The sequence below is a fragment of the Terrapene carolina genome, unplaced genomic scaffold (assembly GCF_002925995.2).
Source record: "Terrapene carolina triunguis isolate 2854851 unplaced genomic scaffold, T_m_triunguis-2.0 Scaffold236, whole genome shotgun sequence".
NCBI classification, from domain to species: Eukaryota; Metazoa; Chordata; order Testudines; family Emydidae; genus Terrapene; species Terrapene triunguis.
In genome coordinates this window covers 12,117,659-12,136,474 of record NW_020664587.1, presented here as the reverse complement: position 1 = coordinate 12,136,474, position 18,816 = coordinate 12,117,659, and the positions used below count along the sequence as shown (strand labels likewise).

Genomic DNA, 18,816 nt, shown 5'->3' with positions numbered 1-18,816 from the left:
ACTTGCAGCTCTGCCAATGCACCCCAATCCTGACCTGCAGCCCCCCCGCCCTCACCCTGTCTCTACCCAGGAGTGGCGCCAGGGTTTTTGCCGCCCTAGGCGGCAGCGCTGCTCCTCTGAGCATTCAGGGGGCCTGGGGTCTTCGGCGGCGGGGGTCCTTCTGCTCCGCGTCTTCGGGGCACTTCAGTGGCGGGTCCTGGAGCGAGTGAAGGACCCGCCGCCGAATTTCCGCCAAAGATCCGGAGTGGAAGGACCCCCCGCCGCCGAATTTCCGCCGAGGGCGGCAAAATGCCGCCCCCCAAATCCTGCCGCCCTAGGCGACCGCCTCTGGTCGCCTAGTGGAAACACCGGCCCTGTCTCTACCGGCGGGAACAGGGCTAGAAGACAGAGGATGATGACGGAACCCTCTAAAGAACAGCTTAGTGCTAGGCGGGGATGGTGGGGAGAATTGTGACTCTGACCTGTCTCCTGATGCCTGAATCAAAGGGAGACGAGGAACAAACGTAGCCCTGTTAGGATCCCCACTAGCGCTGGCTGTTTGGCCTAGTTTGACCCCATCCCTCTGTCTAAACACCAGTCGGTCCAGAAACAACCTGGCTCAAAGCTGCTCGGAAACAGGCTGATGTGCTGGGAGGTAACTCCGCCTCTTGGGGCATTAAACCATGGCTGGGGGGTTTGCACAAGCCCAGGCTGAATCCGTTCAGGCTCTACAGCTTTAGAAACCAGCAGTGAGTGTCAGGTGATGGCTGACACCAAGATCGAACCAGGGGCTTCCAGAGCTACCAGCATGGGCGAGAGCCCCCAGCTCTGTAACAGGCTCAGCCAGAGGGGTGCCTGTAACGCGCACTGCCTGGTGGGTCAGCTATTACCGTGCTGGGCTCAGGATAATCTAACGGGAATCGCTCTCCTTTTCCTGCAGACAAACGGGAAGAGACAGCCTGAAGGATGAAGCTGCGTGCTCGTGCCCCGACCTACAGGAATACAAATCTCTCTCAGGGACCTGAGCAGGTGAAAGGATGAGCGTGGAGCTGGCACGACTGACTGAGTAAAAGGAAGCAAACAGCCTTAGCCTCTGATGGCCTTGATGATATTTATGCAAAAACTGGTGTTGGTTTCACTTTCTTCAATAATACAGCTTTATTTTGCATTTAAAAAAAACAAAACAAAAAAAAACCGAAGCCCAGTCCTGAAGTCCGGCACCTCGCCCTTCACCTGTTGGATTTGCCGGTTGTGTTTGTGCAGGAGGGAAGGCTGCAGAGAAGCCGCTGCGAGGAATGTGGGGCGGTGTTTTTATAAGACCACGCTGCACCACCTGAAGCACGGCCTCTTGGCCGGGATAGGGGGCAGCATGGGCGGGGAGGAGGCCTGGCTGTGGGCTTGTTTTTCCACGGCGCGGAGGATCGGCTCTATTCTGTGCACCTGAGACGGCACAAAATCAAAGCACTTCTTAAAAAGAAGCTGAAGGCGCGTTCCGAATGCTATGGACTTGATGGCTGACGCATGGCTGGCTGGCCAAGGAGTTCCTCTGCCGGCTTTGCTGCAAGGGCTCTTCTCTCGTGTTCCAGGACATGCACCGTGTAGTGCTAGATTTGCCCCTGACTGGCTTTGGAAAGGCACAGCACCAGGCCTGAGGCACGTGGAGGCTGGCAGCAGCTTGGCCTAGGTGCAGTCAAGGCCTCTGTCTTGCTGGGTGCCCGCCCCGGGCTCAAGGACCACTTCAGTGACAATGTGCAGGGGGGTGAGTCTGTGCTGAATAGGTCCTGGCTGCGAGTGGAGGGGAAATGGGGCCCAGGCTGCTAAAGACCTCAGAGCTGTTACAGCAGACAAGCCAGGTAGCCCAGGCCAAGCCCCCTCCTGCGTCAGGCTGCCTGCTGTCCCATCTCTCTCTAGGGCTGTTACAGGACAGTGGGCAGGCGAGGCCACGGTGCCAGAGGGGAAGCACTGCGTGAGCCAGGCCGCCTGTGCTCGGGAGTGGGGGCTCCCCACCTCTACTGCTCTGGCAGGGGAGACGTTCATTCCCTGGGGCCCGTGGTAGTGCGTAAGCACCACAAGGGACTGCCCCCTGCCAGACAAGCCTCCCCCTGCCCCCCATGCAGCTGGGTAAGGGAGCTACCCGAAGGCAGTACTTGGACCCTAGTGTGTTATGGGGGGGCCCTGCCTGACGGGCTCTTCTGGCAGGGCAGTCCCTTGGTGGTGCTGGGCTCTGAGAACGGGGGAGGGGGCAGGCCAGCAAGGACTCCTTGGGAAGTTCTTTTTGAGGGCAGGGAGAAGCAGGGCTTAAGAGGATCCCTCAGCCAGTCCTGAGGGTGCTGAACAAGTCAGGCTCACACTGCCTCATGTTACATGCTGCTGAGGCCCAAGCTACAGTGTTACTGGCTGAGGAGCTGGAAAGGGATTTACAGCCACCTAGCAGCCAAGCAAGCGGTTAATCGGGCCGGCAGCCTGCAGTGCCCCTGCCTCAGGGCCCAGCAAAGTGGCTATTAGCCACAAGTGGTCCCTGAGGTGAGCGTTCAGCCCCTTTTTCTTTGGCCTGTTTGAAAGCACAAGCCCCAAGCTGCTGCCCTGTGAGTCCGGGGTGCTAGGCAGGAAGTGCAGGGGAGGAATCAGTCACTGCCTGTGCTTACCCTTGAGCTGCAACCAGCCAGGACCTGTCTGGGACAGGAGGAAGGGCTTCCCCCCACCTTGCCAGCCTTCTGGATCCCAGGGAGGAGAATCTGGACTCTGAGGCCAGGCCATAGGGGTCGCTCCAAGCTCCATAACCTCCACCCTGAGAGATTTCACTCCCCTCATGCTCTGTAATTTCAGAGCTGTGCCCTCATCCCAGCCAGGCCCTGTGTGTACACAGACAGCCCGTGGGAAGGAGGAGAGGTGAGACGCTTTTCAGATGCCCTGTAGCAGGGAATGACACTGGATACAGCATTAAATGAGACCAAAAGCCTGAGTTTTACATTCATCCCTGGTCCCTAGAGCCAGGCACCTTGATTTCTATTTCTTTAAACGTGGGGTCATGCTTTGATTTCCTTGATTGTAAAAACCATCTGCCTTGAGAAGATGCAGAGTAACCGTTACAAGCTCTGTGTCTTTGGTTAAAGATGATGATTGAAACTGGCTGTCTCCTTTGCTTCTTGGTTAACAGCTGGGGGTTTCCCTCCTCCAGGATGGCTGGAGTGATAACAGTGAGGCCCCCTATTTACACAACTCCCCCCCAAAGCCTGGAACAGATGAGTCACCCAGATAGACACAAGCTGTTTAGTTTTTCACCCTACCGAGGGAGAGGGAGAAGTGCCAGAACGTCGCTGGAGTCCACTAGGGCCTCAGCTATTGCTTTTACATGGAAGGAGCCCAGATACCCCACTGCAGGGTGGCAGTGTAAACCCAGAGAGAGATCAGAGGGATGTTTAACCTCACCAGCTGGCAGGAGACAACTGCCTTGCCCCTCCCAGCTGTCCAAGGGGTTAACCCTCTCACTGCTGAAACCTGTTCACAGATGGACAAATTGCCCACTCCATGCTCATTCTGGAGGTGTTGCAGCCATTCACATGGCTACCCCTTCTGCTCTGCACTGGGTAAGAGACCTTAAGATCCAACGGTTGTCATGCCGCTGTGACCATGCGAAAGAAGGAGCAGCCTCTACTGCTGATAAAGGCTCTAGCATCTCCACAGGCAAACAAACAAATCCACTCAGGGCTCAGTAACAGGCTCTAGGCCTGAAAGGTAGTACCAGGGGAGGGGAGCCTGGGGAAGGTCAGTGAGTGCTACAGGACAGGTGTCTACAGCACTAAGACACCAGCCCAGCTGGCAACATCTGCCTTGCAGCTGCAGGTAGGCTATGGCTCAGCAGAGGGAAAGAAGTGGCTAGAACTCCCCTCCTGCTCCTAGATGCAGGCCCCTTCCTGGCCTGGCACCTTCACCCAGCTCTACACTCCGGAGTAAGGCTGGCAGGGGTGCTCAGCGCAGTTAATCCTGCCCGCACATTCTAAGATCTGGCTGTTGGCTCCAGCAAGACAGTCCCATCCCCCATCACACACGCCTCGGTCAGTTTCACACTTTATTGGGGTTTTTAACAACGAGGGATGATTTCATATTCAACACCTGCAGCTCCATGGGCTGAGCTCCATGAGCCTGTCCCTGGGCTTGCAGAGCAGCCGTGAGTGTCTGGAGAGCCTTGCGTGCCCTCCACAGGCCCAGCCCCCCCAGCTTCGCAGTTCAAGCCCCTCACAGAGCGCATGGGGGGGCTGAGGCAGATGTAGGGTGACTGTCTTTACACAGAATGTCATGCAGTCCCTCTTCCCCTGTTACGAACGACACAGGTTTGAACGGCCATTCTTCCCTGAAATACTTGCATTTAAAATGAGCAGAGCTTTCCAACAGCGGCAGCTTCCAGCCGACTCGAGTGCAACCTTCAAAGCCGCTGGAATCCACCCACAGAAAGTCAGGGGAAATAGGTGACAGCCTGTACTGGTACAAATCACAACTTCACCCCGGCTTCGGACACTTTAGGAGAGCCGCACGTAGGAGGACTCACAAGGGAAACAGACAATGGGTTGCAGTCCTCGCTCCTGCTGGGGGCTCAGGAGCTACATGGTCCCCCTGAGTCATGCTTGGCCTTCTCCAGAGATCAGCTGGGTGGGAACAGGTCAACGGCAGCTCGAAGGGAAACAGGCTGCTTCTGGAGGCGGGTTCTCCACCAAACCTGCCCAAGGTCAGTTGCAAGGTGTGTACCATCTACCGCATTTCGCACATTCAGCCTCGAGCCCCAGGTGCTTTGGGCTGAATCTCCCTCACTTAGAGGCATGCTGCAGTGGGGTGAGTGTGGCCCTGCGGCGATCGTGGTGGAGGTTGGGGGAACAGAACCCAAAATGGAGCAGTGGATGGCAACAGGTGAGGAGAGGACAAGGTGGACGGGCTGGCACTTGTTAACTGATGTTCCCGCCCTTCAGTGTTTTACACGAGACATTCCCCAGCCTGGTCGTGAAATTCTTCTGCTTCCACTGGGCGACAAAGTCCTCCGAGATCCGGAAGTCAGCCTGGGGAGAGGCAGGTGGGGTGACGTGTCAGACTGGCTAGCCAATGCCTGTTCACCCCAATCACACCTGCAGCACATGGCCGTAGGGCTAGGTATCCTTGTTTGAGGCCCTCACCACCTCCCAAATCCCTGGGCGCAGGCACACTGCTCCTGCCAGGCCCCAGGAAGGCGTGCCAGCTAAAGGTCTAACAGGGAATGCTGCCATGTAACTCACATTAAGGGCAAAGGGGGCCCTTAACCCTCACTATAGGCACCAATGGTGAAGCAAAGTGGGGGCACAGGCAGACCCTGCTGTAACACTGCTCTATCGCTGTTTTCACCAGATGATCCCCGAGTGCTTTCCAAGCAATGTGAGTAGCCTCCTAACCTCCCTACAAGATATCCCGCTCCTCATTTTACATTGGGGAAACTGAGGTACACAGCAGGAATGTGACTTGCCCAAAGCCATGCAGCAAGTAAGTGGCAGAGCAGAAAACAGAACCCAGGAGTCCTGACTTCCACTCGCCCTCTCTGACCACTGGACACTGCCCTTAAGTGGCGACAGCCTGCCAGCTGCTAGGTAACAAGACCCCACTGGGTCTAAACAGGTCTCTGCCAATAGCTGCCTTCTTGGCCTACCCAGGGAGTACAATCACCCCAGCCCCACTGCCAGTTAACTGACAGCTGGCAGATGCCTGGCTAGCCAGTGTTGTGCCAGCTGTGTTCATCTACTTCCCAGGCAGGGGGGATCGAGCACAGGACTGGAAATTCCAGTTCTAGGCTCTGCTCTGCCCTCTGTGTGACCTCACGTGCGTCACTTTCACGCAGTGTGCCTCAGTCTCCCCACCTGGAAAGAGGGGCGACATCTCCATCTCACGCAGGGGCCATAGAGCACTTTGAGAGCCTGAAGCCGTGACAGGGCTGGTGTAGGCTGCCTGGGTGCCAGAGCAGACAGGGCTCTGACTGTAGAGATGGGCCCTGTCCCCAGCAGCAGCCAGTCCCATCGTGGGCAAGAAGCTTCCCCCTCTTACCTGCAACTTCTCGAAGACTCTCTTCTTGGGTTTGAGCTCGTCGTCAGGCTGCCCGCTCTCGTAGCCTTCCACGTAGACACGCTCCCCTGGGCAGGAGCCTGCCGGCGGGTCCAGGGGCTCCACCTGACGGGGCTCCCCCACGCTGCAGAGAAACAGAGAGAGAGGGGGAGGGAGTGACCAGCTAGGACCTCAAAGAAGGGGCCTGTCCTAATCCTCCCCACAAGTAGGAGAGCAAAAAGCCAGGGATCAACAGGCAGCCTGGATGTTGTGAGTGGTGATGGGGGACTAGGCTGTATTCTCCCCTCCTGCCCCATATGGGAAACAAGCTGAAATCCAGCCTCATCACCCCTGCTATCCCTGCCCCCTGCACGCCCTCACCTGGAAGCACACAGCAGCATGCCCTGGGACTCCACTCCCCTCATCTTCTGGGGCTTCAGGTTGCACAGCAGCACCACCATCCTGTCCTGCAGCTGCTCCTTCGGCACGAACTGCACCAGGCCGCTGATCACCGTCCGGGGCTCGGGCTCACCCACGTCAATCTTCTCCAGGTACAGGCTGTCGGCATCAGGGTGCTGCCAATGCAAATGCCAATGCAGGTACAGCTGAGAAGCCGGGAACGGTCATCCCTCGGGAAGGGGGGCTGAGAGCACACATGGGCAGGAAGGTGCCCATGCGGTTTACATATGCACTCCAAGTGAGTGCTTGAGTCACTCCATGAGGAAACAAGCCCCCCAGAGCAGCCTCCACTTCTGGATGATCCAAATCCTCGTCCCCATTGCTCTTCACTGGCTGCGCCTCCCTCCTCATCTCAGGCTAGGAGGAGGCAACTGACAGTGCCAAGAGGGAGAATTTCCCATGGGGCAATTTCCTTGATAGCTGCTCACCACCAAATGAGATTAACAGGAGAATGTAACAACTGTCTGGCTCATCTAGTCCAGGACCTTAACAGGGACTGGTGCTGACTCCCTTTGGGGCTAAATCCCCTCTCTACAATACTATCCCACTAATGAAGACTTTTGGGAAGCAGAGAATTTCTTCCTGACCCCAGCAGGTGATCACCCGAGGCACTGAAGCATCATGATCACTGGACCCTGTAATTTGCTTTGGTTAGTCCTGTGCTGTGTGACTGCAGTGATGTTTTCATTTGTTAAAGCATCTGATCTTTTTGTTTAAACTAAGTTATTCGCCTCAAAGTCTTGCAGAAGTGAGTTCCACAGGTTAGCCTTGCTGTGTTAATAGTACAGAGCGTGCCGTCTGGTGGCAGCTCTCGCCCCCAACACCATCTCTGCTCAAACACTCCTCCAATTCAGACACAGCGGTGATCATTTCTAGATCCCCACCCGCCTCGCTCAGCTTTCGTTACCCACTAACAAAAGGTAAAGGCCCATTTCCCAGCACCTGGTGAGCTCATTAAGCCTTGCTAATTAAACAGTTCTGTGGAGAAAAACTGCCATCTAATGTATTACCAAACCACTGCCCCCTATTCTGGTACCAAGCAGCCCAGAGATGGCATGTTGGGCTCAGGGCTCGTGGTGGACAGGACCCAGTTCATAGAATCATACCGTGTTTCCCTGAAAATAAGACCTACTTCCAGTTTTGCCTCTCGCTGTAATATAAGGCATCCCCCGAAAATAAGACCTAGCGGCGGGCGCTGCCGCGCGGCTCACCAATTGGCCGCAGAACAAGAAAAATAAGACCTCCCCTGAAAATAAGACCTAGCGCATCTTTGGGAGCAAAAATTAATATAAGACACTGTCTTATTTTCGGGGAAACACGGTAGAACATCAGGGTTGGAAGGGATCTCAGGAGGTCATCTAGTCCCACCCCCTGCTCAAAGCAGGACCAATCCCCAGACAGATTTTTGCCCCAAATTCCTAAATGGCCCCCTCAAGGATTGAACTCACAACCCTGGGTTTAGCAGGCCAATGCTCAAACCACTGAGCTATCCCTGCCCCCAGTTACTAATCTCATTGCTTCCCAAGCCCAGTCCCTCCTGTATGGGGACTTCCCAGGCACAGGACTCTCAGAAACCTCAGGAAAGAATTGCTCCACGGTGCTGCTCCTGCAGAGCAAACCTAGAGCTAAGCCTGCAGAGAGACCCAACCCTTTCTGACAAGCCTGGAAGGATTTACTTTCCTTGCAAACCACTGTCTGTCCCCCTCTTTCTTTGCCATCCCTGCTCTCCCGTCACAGGATCCTTGCTAAAGCATCAGTACCTTTTCCACGCTGATCACTTTGCCAACACGGATGTCCAGCTGGGACGGGACCACGACTTCAGGGTTTGAATTCTTGGTGGAGTTTTTCACTGAAGCCTCTGCATGTGCAAACGAAAGAGCGAGTGAGTGAAACCAACCTGCCCTGAGAAGAGTCGTGCCCAGCCATGAGTGAAGGTGCATTTGTGGGAGGGGTGCAAGGACTAGGAGAACCTGAACTCTCTCCAGACAAGGGTCACTGTCTCTGGTTTGCTAGCAGCAACCAATTCATATACAAATCAAGCAAATTGGAGCCACCCTCATCTCTAATACAGCCTGTGCGGACCACAAATCCCAGCATGCACTGTTCCAGCTTGACTGCAGGGCCAATAGAAATGCAGCACTGCATGCTGGGATCTGTAGTTTCTGGGGTAGGCACATGGCCCATAGGCCATTTCATCAGCCCTCATTGCTGTGGACAATCCAAGTCAGACGTGACAGATGCTGGCCAAAGGGAGGCAGGAAGAAGAGCTGCATCAGACAGCGAGGCCGAGGCTCGTATCACCCAGTCTCTGAGCCACCCATGGTCATTGCTGGCGAAATTCAAGTTCCAGAATTTCATCTGTTTGCTCTTAGCTCCACCAGGAGGACTCATCTCCCTGGCCCAGGCCTTCGTAACAAGATTCCCTTCCCTTGGAAGCTCATGGCATGCGCTTACTGGCTTTAGACAGATCAGGATACGCTGCGCTGGTCAATTTCTTAAGTTCTGGGGTGTTGAACTTCTCTCTGATGGGGTCGAGCAGCTTGTTCAGAGCCACTTCCACCGAGCTCTTCAGGTCCCCTGGGTGCACGACCTGCCACGTGAATAAAGAAAAGGGTTTGTGGAGATTTTCTCTGGGGCACAGGGAGGAGTGGACTGGAAGGGAGGAGCAGTTTCGTATGACTGTGCCCATTTAGACAAATATGTCATTGAAAGCTGTAAGGTGGGGCAGCCACAGTGACTTATGCTGAGAGAGGCTGGGTCACTAGCTGGATGGGAGACCCGCCCCCCAGAGGAATAGCTGGAAGCTGCAGCATATGGGGTTGGTGACTCAGCCATGCTCACCCGTGAGTCAGGGCCACGCCCAATGCTCCTTTGTGGTGCTAGGAGGCGCTGTGGCACTGGAAATGTAAAACTGAAGTCCTCACCATTGTAGTTAGAGATCTCATGGCATTTTCCCCTCCGCTGCCAGCAAAGAGCAGAGACATTATCCTATCACCCTGGTCAAATTCCAGCTTTGATGACATTCCATCTCCCTCAAACTTCCCTGAGGCTTAAACCGGAAACAGATTCTTCTCCACTTGTTATCCTAAATTGTTGGGCAGTGTTGCTCTGCGCTGTTGAACAGCCAACGTTTTCCCACCCAGAGATGGCTGCATTTCCCTGTGGGTGATCTGTGTATTTCTAAATTTGTAGGGTTCATAGAGATGAAAGGCACGGCCAGAAATGGAAGATCATTAACAACTAGACCTACAGACCGAGGATACTGCACCAGCCACTGATTGTCTGGCTGCTCCTGGGCGTATCTGACTCGCACCATCATGGCACCTGCACCTGCACTCACTGGGCCAGAATCTGCCCTTATTGATGCCCCATGCAACCCTACAGACTTACATGTGGTGCAAGAGATCAACATTTGCCCCACTACTCAAAGCCTGTGGCAGAGGAAACAGCATGGGCCTCTCTGCATGTTCCAGGGGGGTTTCCATGCACACAGCAGTGTGGGGATGAGGGAGGTGGATAGCGACCCCCCGCCCCATGTTACCTCAGTCGCAAAGTCCTTTTCCAGCTCTTCGTAAGTCGTGTAGGTTTTGTTTCCTCCCCATTTTGCATCTCTCAATATCACAAACTCTGTGACACAAGCAGGGTTTAGAGGGTCAGATTGACCGAGATGAAGACAAATCGCTGAAGCACTGTCCCCACTGGCAACTCTAATAACCCCCACTCCAAACTACCCCCACTGCCTCCCCCTCCCCCAACAACTGATGAGGGGTATCGCAGCAGGGACCAGAAAAGGGCATGTAATTGCTATGAGCGGACGGTGTCTCCTTTCTGGCTCTGGGAGAGGTGGAGGCACTGCCAGGTTCTCGGTGCCTTGCATTAGGATGCAGAGAAACACATGCTCGCTTTCTTGCCTCTTGCCTACATTTAAGCAGCCGTCGCCCAGCAAAGGTTCCTGATGAAAGACCCCCCCCCCCCGCCCAACCTCTCCAGGGCATGGAGACAGTCACCTGACTTCAGTGGGAAGAGGACGTGCTTGATGAACGACAGAATGCCGTTGTTCTCCACGTTCCCCGGCTCACAAAATGCCTTCTTCAGTTTCTTCTTCACGTCCTCCTTCCGATCCAGAAGGTCGATCTTTGATTCCTAGGACATGGGAGGAGAAGAGGAGACCTGTGAGCTGAAACCAGAAGCAGGCAGTGCAGCCACTCGGGATCCTGCACTAATTTAGTATCACCCTGGATGCAGAGGAGTTTTACTTTAGCCCAGTTGTAGGGTTCAGCGCTCCGCAGCCAAGCTACCTGCAGCGAAACTGAGGGCGGCTGTCTCTGTTCTGGGGCTCTCAGCATCTTTCCCTACCGCCGCCCTAGGAGAGGCAGGGTGTGCTGGAGTTGGTACCACCTCTCTCAAGCTACCAACAACAGTAAGAAGAGAGGAGGGCTCCTTTCTCAGCCAGTGGAGTTCCAGGACTTCACCTACCAGCCCCAAAGGGTTAGACTCCTCGCCCTGCAGAATTGCTGCATAGACTGATGCGGTTCATCAACCTACCTCTTCCGAAGAGCTCATCTTGGTGCCAGTCAGCCCCGGAACCATCGGGTTCATCAAATGGAGGCGCTTGGCATAGCCCAAGGAGGGCAGGTACTAGGGAAGGAAAAGGAGTTAAAAGTCTTTAAGCCTCCTCATCTGAGGAGCAGCTTTCACCATCACTCCCCAGTGCCTTCTTCCTCCCTAGCATCTGGGCTCAAGACATCCCCCAATGCAGAAAGCTGGGCTCAAAACAGATTGCTGAATCCCAAGCCCCTCTGCTTGGAGGAGGCTCCATTCTTCAGTCAGCCCAGACCCACTCCCAGCACACACCAGTGGGCAAACTGCAGGGGGCAGCGAGCGACAGCCACCACCAGGTGCTGAGAGGGGAAGGAAAAGCCGTGTTACTGTCACCCCTGCATGGGGCAGGGCCCGAGCAGCAAACATTGACCTGGCAGTGCATCCCTGTGAACAGCTACAGCAGCAGCAGGAGCCTGAAGAGAGGTCTGGGTGACCTCACAGATACTCTGCGTAAGACACCGCTGCCCATCCAGCTGCAGGCAGAGTTCAAACACAGAGACCTGGAACTAGCCACCTAGGGGAGCCTCTTGCATTTCTCCCCAGTTCTAACCTTTTCTGCAAAGGTGAAAATCTTCCTCTGATCCACTCCTCCAAATTGAGCATCAACCTTCAAGTACTCCTCGTCCAGAGCCTGTGGGGAGAACACACCCACGAGCGTGACGCTGCAGCACGAGGACTCCCACACCACAGCTGACATCAGACTTTTAGCGTTCACCCCCTAGAAATCCACGCAGCTCTCAGGGCTGGGAATCCCAGCTCCACATGAAAGTAGAATCCCACACCCATCCTGGCTACGTGGGGATATTGTACAACTGGTACAAACACCAGTGAAAACAACCAACCAAACCTCCACTATATCCATGCACTGCACCGACACCAGGTGAAGTCCTCGAGATTTGGGCTGCATATCAGATACTCAGGCTGATTATTGTGAAAGAAAATCTGCCCTAATCAGCAGTAGGGGGAGGGGGACTGTGATCAGCCTGGCGCATGCATTGCAGCCTTTCAGGGGACGGGGATGTATTCCATCGGGGTGGCTGCCACCCTCCCCGAAGGTACCTGCAGTCCTGGATAGAGCAGACCGCTCAGCAAGGGATGCTCCACTTGCTTCACCACCTCTGCTCCAGCTTTCTTGGCATCGTGCTGGGTGACTAGAGAGGAGAGCCTGTAGACGTCCAATGTATATTCCCTGGGGGGAAGAGAACAGGCTGATACTGCTGCTGAAGCCAGACAAATGGAAGCTTCAAACCTTCCTCTGCTCTAGCCACCACACGCAAAGGGGGACACTGGTGGGAGCGGAGAGAAATCGGGCATGTGGCTATCTTACGCCCCGCCCCCCTCCCACTTGTCTCCCCCACCCCCGGATTCCTTTGTGGAGCTGGTCAGAACGCAAGATAGCCGAGGCTCACTCCTTCCATGCCACTTGTCCCCTCTCCTTCGTAGTAGCCATCAAATCCCACCCCCAGGCAATGGAGGGAACACTCTCTGTGAGAGGAGCAGGCTCCCGCTAGCTCACTTGCTGAGCTGGTAGTCAGTGCCCCGGATGAATTTCAGCTTGTCGAGAGGCACGCCGATGCTCTCCAGCATGGCCTTGATCACAGTCTCGTAGTATTGCGTGCGCAGCTCCAGCAGCTCCCACGGCGCCTTCATGTTGTCTAGGTACGCGTGGAGGTCAGCAAACAGGATCGTCACCTGGCACAGAACGGGAGGGGGAGTTGGGCATGTCACGCTGGGTGTTACAGAGATAAGAGGAGTTACAGTTCCTTTCTGCCACCCAGCATGGAGTTGAAGGTATCCCATGCTCCTGACCTCTCTGGGTCTGAAGCTCCCCTTCTCTCCCTTTGGCCTCCCCAAGGTCTCAGCATCTAGGGTAGAGCAGGTACCTCACATCCAGCCTTCAGGAAGTCTGCAATCTTGGACATTGGTACGAAGTAGGCTACGTGAGGCTTGCCTGTCGTGGCTGTCCCCCAGTACACCTTCAGATCTCGCTCTTTCAGGATGGGCATCAGCTTATCCTCCCCAAGAACCTCCTGCAAGGAAACCAGAGGCTGCATGTTACACAGCACAACAGACTCAGTATGCCTACTGACCCAGCAGAGACCATGACAGTCATGGGAGAAGGAATGCAATACACTGGGCTTGTAACTCCAGGAGAGGAAGGATGGTCATCCGGTTAGAACTCTGGATCAGGGGATCTAGGTTTCATACCTGGCTCTCTCTAGCCTTGGGTGAGTTGTTCAGTTTCTCTGTGCCTCAGTTTCCCCTCTTCAGAATAGGGACAATGATCTTTATCGATCTCACTGAGCTGCGGAGTTGACTGTGAGGCCCTTGATGAGCATTATGGAAGAGCCAAGAGACAAAGAAAAACCTCTGTAAGGCAGCTCAGTATTCTCCCTATACTGCGGCTAGGGAAATGGAGGCACAAAGAGGTTAAGGGGCTTCCCAAGGTCACAGAACGGCAGAGGCCGGAACCAAGCCCAGAAGCACGGTTACAACAGAAACTCCACAACCGTCTAGGGAGGGGGGAGGGGTGCACCAGGGGCACCCCAATCCTCAGGACACTTCTTAGATCAGGGGCTTTCCGGGGCAGGGACTGGCTTTGTGTTCTGGGTCTGTACAGCCCCTGGTGCAGTGGGGTCCTGGGCACTACCGTAACACAAGTAATACTAATTAGATAAGTAGAGCGAAGCACGTATCCCTTTGTATTTCTCGTCTCAGTAACTGGGCAGAGAAGGCCCCCACCCCACAGGTACCTGTAGGTTCCGGGTGATCAGGTGGCATTTCTCCCTCGGGGTCAGCTCGCCCCCCATCGCGTCAGCCTTTGACCAGTCAAGCTGTTACAAACTATAATTAAACAGAAGACACGTCACAGGAGGAAAGGGAGGGAGGGGAACCCTCCTGATAGTCATAGGGGGAGGACTCCTGGTGTGGTTTCCAGTTCAGCCAGGGCACAGATCCCACTGCCCCTGCACACAGGGAGAGGCACACACCCTGCTGGCCTTGTGTAGTGGGAGGGGAAGCTGTGTGGGGCTCACCCCCCTTGCTGGTCTCTTGGCACAGCTCACTAGAGGGAATGGGCAAGGCACCCACCCTGGGGCGGTTCAGACTCTGTTAAATATCTGTAACCACCCTATGACCCTGGCAGGGAGGCATCTCTCCCCCCTCCACACTCACAGACTGGGGGCAGGCAGGGCTGGGTAGTGGGGCACAGAGACTTTCACTCCCCAGCCACTGGTTTGAAACCATAGATTCCAAGGTCATCTAGTCTGACCCCCAGGTACAGTACAGGCCATAGAACTTCCCCAAAATCATACCTAGAGCAGAGCTTTTAGAAACCCCCCCAATCTTGGTTTAAAAATTTGTCAGCGATGGAGAATCCATCAGGACCCTGGGTGAAATGTTCCAACGGTTAATTACTCTCACTGTTAACAATTTACACCTTATTTCCAGTCTGAATTTGTCTAGCTCCAACTTCCAGCCATTGGATCGTGTTAGACTGAAGAGCCCATTATTAAACATTTGTTCCCCATGTAGATAATTACAGACTGTGATCAAGTCTTCCCATAACCTGCTCTTTGTTAAGCTAAGTAGATGGAGCGCCTAATCATTCTTGTGGCTCTTTTCTGAACCTTCTCCAATTTATCAACATCCTTCTTGAATCGCGGACCCCAGACCTGGGCGCAGGATTCCAGCAGTGGTCGCACCAGTGCCAAATACAGATGCAAAATAACCCCTCCACTCCTACTTGAGATTCCCCCCGTTTATGCATCCCAGGATTGCATCAGCTCTTTTGGCCACAGCTTCATGCTGGGAGCTCATATCCAGCTGATTATCCACCATGACCCTCAAATCTCTTTCAGAGTCACTGCTTCCTGGGATAGAGTTTCCCATCCTGGAATGTGGCCTACATTCTTTGTTCCTAGATATAGACATTTACATTTAGCTGCATTAAAACGCACATTGTTTGCTTGTGCCCAGTTTACCAAGCGATCCGGATTGCTCTGAATCAGTGACCTGCCCTCTTCATTATTTACCGCTCCCCCAATGTGTGTGTCGTTTCATTGACAAAAATGTTAAATAGCATAAGGCCAAGAACCAATCCCTGAGGGACCCTACTGGAAACACACACCCTTGATGATGATTCCCTGTTTATAATTACATTCTGAAACCTATCAGTTAGACAGTTTTTACTCCATTTAATGTGTGCCACGCTAACTTTATATCATTCTAGTTTTTTTAATTCAAAATATTGTAGGGTGCCAAGTCAAACACCTTACAGAAGTCTAAGTATCCTGCGTCAACACTATTACCTTTGTCAACCAAACTTGTAATCTCATTAAAAAAAGATATCAAGTTACTTTGACAGGCTCTATTTTCCATAAATCCATTGCTGATTTACATTAATTACATGACTCACTCAATAAAGAATTAAAGGAGAGTAATGTGTCAGCCACTCCATTACCTTGCCCAGGATCAAGGTCAGGCTGACAAGTCTACAATTACCCAGGTCATCCCATTTATCCTTTTTAAAAACTGGCACAACATTAGATTTCTTCCCGTCTTCTGGAACTTCCCCAATGGCCCAAGACTTATTAAAAATCAACATGAACAGTCCAGGGAGAGCCTCCGGAAGCTCTTGGATGCAAGATATCTGGACATGCAGATTTAAAAGTGTCTATCCTCCACAGAAACTAATGGAATACAAGGAGTGTTAGCATCACCAGATGATGAGAGTATAAGCATCTGTTTCCCCCACAACTACAGAACAGGAATATTTATTGAACATTTTTGCCTTTTCTGAATTATTATTGAGAATTCTACCATTCCATCCAGTAATGGACCAATACCATTGTCAGGATTCTTTTTGTTCCTAATATCTTTTAAAAACTTCTCCTTATTGTCCTTAACTTGGCTAGTCATAGATTTCTCCTTGTATCCCTTTACTTTCCTAATCAATTTTGTACAGTTCCCAACTTCTGAATTATATTCATTACTATCAACTTCCCCTTTCTTCTATTTTTTTTTTTTTTTACCTGCCTTTACTTCCCCTCTAAACCAGGTTTTTACTTTTAACCCACTATGGCCTTCTTTCTAAATTATGGATTTTTGGACATCTAGTAAGGTGTTCTTATATGATTCCCAATGATCATTCACTTTTTTCTGATTAAATTCTTCCTTACAGCCGATTTGGCTCATAACTGTTTTCAGCTTTGTGATATTGGTCCTATTAAAGTACCAACTATATACATTACCGGTCTGGACTTTATTCTATTTGCACATTATACATGTGATCAAGTCAAGATTGCTTGTACTTAAGCCACCATTACTTTTTAGTTCTGTGATCAGAACTAAATCTGTTCACAGCTTTATCTGGTGTGGTCAGATGTTTGGCTACGTGTGTGTTCTCTCTGTGTGCTGCCCCAGCCGGCACAGCAGACCTCGAGCAAACCAACCAATGACCAACAGATCAGTTAATGTTTACGAAGGTGCCAGGCCAGGTTTATTGTTGACGAAGCCCTGGCAGACGCTACGAGGATACTAAGACATGTATGCCCGTGACAATAGACACAGCTCAGTCAATGGCAGGACTTTCCATTCCCCCCTCGGCTGGCCAAAGATACTCCTTCTGAGATACATCTTTATACCCTGATATAAACAGGTTACGTACTGTCATCCTGATCTTATCTTTTAGGAGGGGTCGGTGTGTTCCTGTTATCCTTGGGGAATGTTTTTGTACCATCCTTGATATCGGGATGTTCTGGTACTGCTTGATATCGGAATGTGTTTGTGTGAGTACTCTGTGACTATCACTTTTTAGGAATGTGTATTTCTGCAATATCAGCCCTGTTCTTGCCAGATTCTGTGAGCCGGTCTTGCCTTATACCAGGCCTCTGATACAAGGACGTATGTTTCTACTACATCTGGTAAAGCAAGATCTAATAAAGAATTCCTCTGTGTTGGCTTCAACACTTTTTCAGTTATTAAATTGTCATATATATGTGTTTAGAAATTCCAATGATGCTTTAATACTGGTAGCATGAGACCTCCCCATATGTCACTCAAACTGAAATCCCCCATGATCACACAGCTTTTTCCCCCCACTACACATTATAGATATGGGCTGTCCTCCTGTTCCCTTGGGCTATTTGGTGGTCTGTAGCAAACATCAACTAATATCCCACCTCGTGCATTATCTGTTAGAACACTGATCCATGAGCATTTAAAATCATTTTCTTCCGAGTTACCAGGGTCCCGGAAACAGCTGATGCCATTTTTGACAGGGAGTGCCCCTCCCTTTCCAGCCTTCCTAAATAGGTTCCTACCATGGAGACCAAACATGCCAGTAACCTGAATCATCGCTCCAGATGTTCAGTAACACCACCTACCTTGAACTTACGCTTCTATGAGAGTAATTCCAATGCCTTGTGTTTGTCACCCAGGCTGAGGGTGACCAGATGTCCCAATCTGGGGGGCTTTTTCTTATATAGGCACCTATGACCCCCCACCCCGTCCCAATTTTTCACACTTGCTGTCTGGTCACCCTATCCAGGCTCCTAACATTGGAGGAGGAGGGGAAGGGGGGCATTATTTCTTCCCTTCCTGTCCTGTGGCTCCTTGATCCATGTTGCTCTCCCCATATCAACGCTGTGCGGAGTGCTCCTATCTTCCCTCCTAATCCCACCCCGCTCCTGCTATTACCTCAACGCCCCCCTGACAGCTCCCGCCAGCCTGTCCCCCCTCCTCAGCCCCCTCCCCCCACAGAAGGGGCCACAGCCCCCCAAACCCTCCACCCCACCCCCCGCCGGCGGGGCAAGGCCCGGGGCTGCAGCCAGGGCCTGGCGGGAGAGGAGCAGCAGGGCCGGCCCCACGGGGGGGCTGGCCAGGCCGCGACGCGCGGGAAGGGGTAGGCCGGGGGGGGCGGGGAGGAGAGACCCCCCCACGGGCAGGGGCTCTAGGGAGGTGGGGGGGGGCTTGGGCAGCCCCGGTGTAACCCCCCCGCCCTTACCGTGACCCGACCCGCTGCTCGCCGGCGAGGCGCCCCCGCTGCCCTGCTCCAGTCGCCGGCGCCGGGTTGCATCAGCTTCGCGCGGCGACTCAACCGCCCCGGCCGGACCCCGCTTCCGCTGCGGGGACAGGGCGGGGAGTCAAGCCCAGAGCGCGTCGATGGGGGGCGGGGCCTCGCGGCGGGCGGGGGGCGGGGCCTGTGATGCCCTTCCCACCCCTCCCCCGGACCAGGCGCTCGCGTTAGTTAGTCGCGACTCGAGCCCCGGGGTCGCGTCTGGAATGGTGGCGGGTGAGTGAGTCTCCCCCAAGCGCGGGGAGAGCGAGCGAGCTCTGACGGGGGGGGCCCGCCCCCCACGTGGGCTGTGACCCCAACTGCCCCCCCCGGTGGGCTGAGACGGGGGGGCCCTGACTCCAACTGCCCCTCCCTCCGGGCGGGCTGTGACTGGGCAGGGCCCTGACCCCAATTCCCCCCCCCCCCCCGTGGGCTGCGCCCCGCCCGGCCCCGGGCCCCGACTGGCTCCAGGAGGCGGAGGACCCTACGGCTTAACCCTGAAAGAGAGTGGACCCCCTAAGAAGGGCTGTTGCACTGAAGGGGTTCCTCCCAAGGACCGTGGGGAGCTGAGAGAGCACAGGCCTGTGAGTCCGGGACCACTTCTGAACAGCGTGGAGATGGTGTATAGCCATCTCCTTAAGAAGCAACAAAGAGTCCTGTGGCAC

At 53.8% G+C, this 18,816-nt stretch overlaps 2 protein-coding genes across 3 annotated transcripts in view; one reads left to right on the top strand and one right to left on the bottom strand.

Moving 5' to 3' along the window:
* KIAA1522 (KIAA1522 ortholog) overlaps positions 1 to 1,161 on the top strand; it is a 50,020-nt gene extending 48,859 nt beyond the window's left edge. For both annotated transcript variants that reach the window (XM_024202507.3, XM_024202508.3), the window contains exon 7: positions 920 to 1,161. The gene's annotated coding sequence lies outside the window, so the exon portion shown is untranslated. The remainder of the gene's footprint in view (positions 1 to 919) is intronic.
* A 2,873-nt stretch (positions 1,162 to 4,034) lies between these two features.
* Positions 4,035 to 18,218, bottom strand: YARS (tyrosyl-tRNA synthetase). The gene is made up of 14 exons (XM_026657090.1): positions 18,101 to 18,218; positions 13,848 to 13,938; positions 12,978 to 13,124; positions 12,611 to 12,786; positions 12,154 to 12,283; positions 11,645 to 11,725; positions 11,038 to 11,130; positions 10,500 to 10,635; positions 10,034 to 10,119; positions 8,947 to 9,082; positions 8,253 to 8,350; positions 6,415 to 6,608; positions 6,037 to 6,178; positions 4,035 to 5,027 (listed from the first exon to the last, which is right to left on the bottom strand). The coding sequence occupies exons 2-14, from the start codon at positions 13,902 to 13,904 to the stop codon at positions 4,917 to 4,919; spliced, it is 1,587 nt and encodes a 528-aa protein (XP_026512875.1). The 5' UTR covers positions 13,905 to 13,938; positions 18,101 to 18,218; the 3' UTR covers positions 4,035 to 4,916.
* Between the last annotated feature and the right edge of the window lie 598 nt (positions 18,219 to 18,816).

What these genes read in the sequence shown, in the direction of transcription:
- YARS (XM_026657090.1), bottom strand. Translation starts at nt 13,904, where the DNA reads ATGGGGGGCGAGCTGACCCCGAGGGAGAAATGCCACCTGATCACCCGG. An exon ending in CCTCTTCCCACTGAAGTCAG is followed by an intron (nt 10,120 to 10,499) that starts GTGACTGTCTCC and finishes CTTGTGTCACAG; the next exon opens with AGTTTGTGATATTGAGAGAT. An exon ending in TCCTGATCTGTCTAAAGCCA is followed by an intron (nt 8,351 to 8,946) that starts GTAAGCGCATGC and finishes TTGCACATGCAG; the next exon opens with AGGCTTCAGTGAAAAACTCC.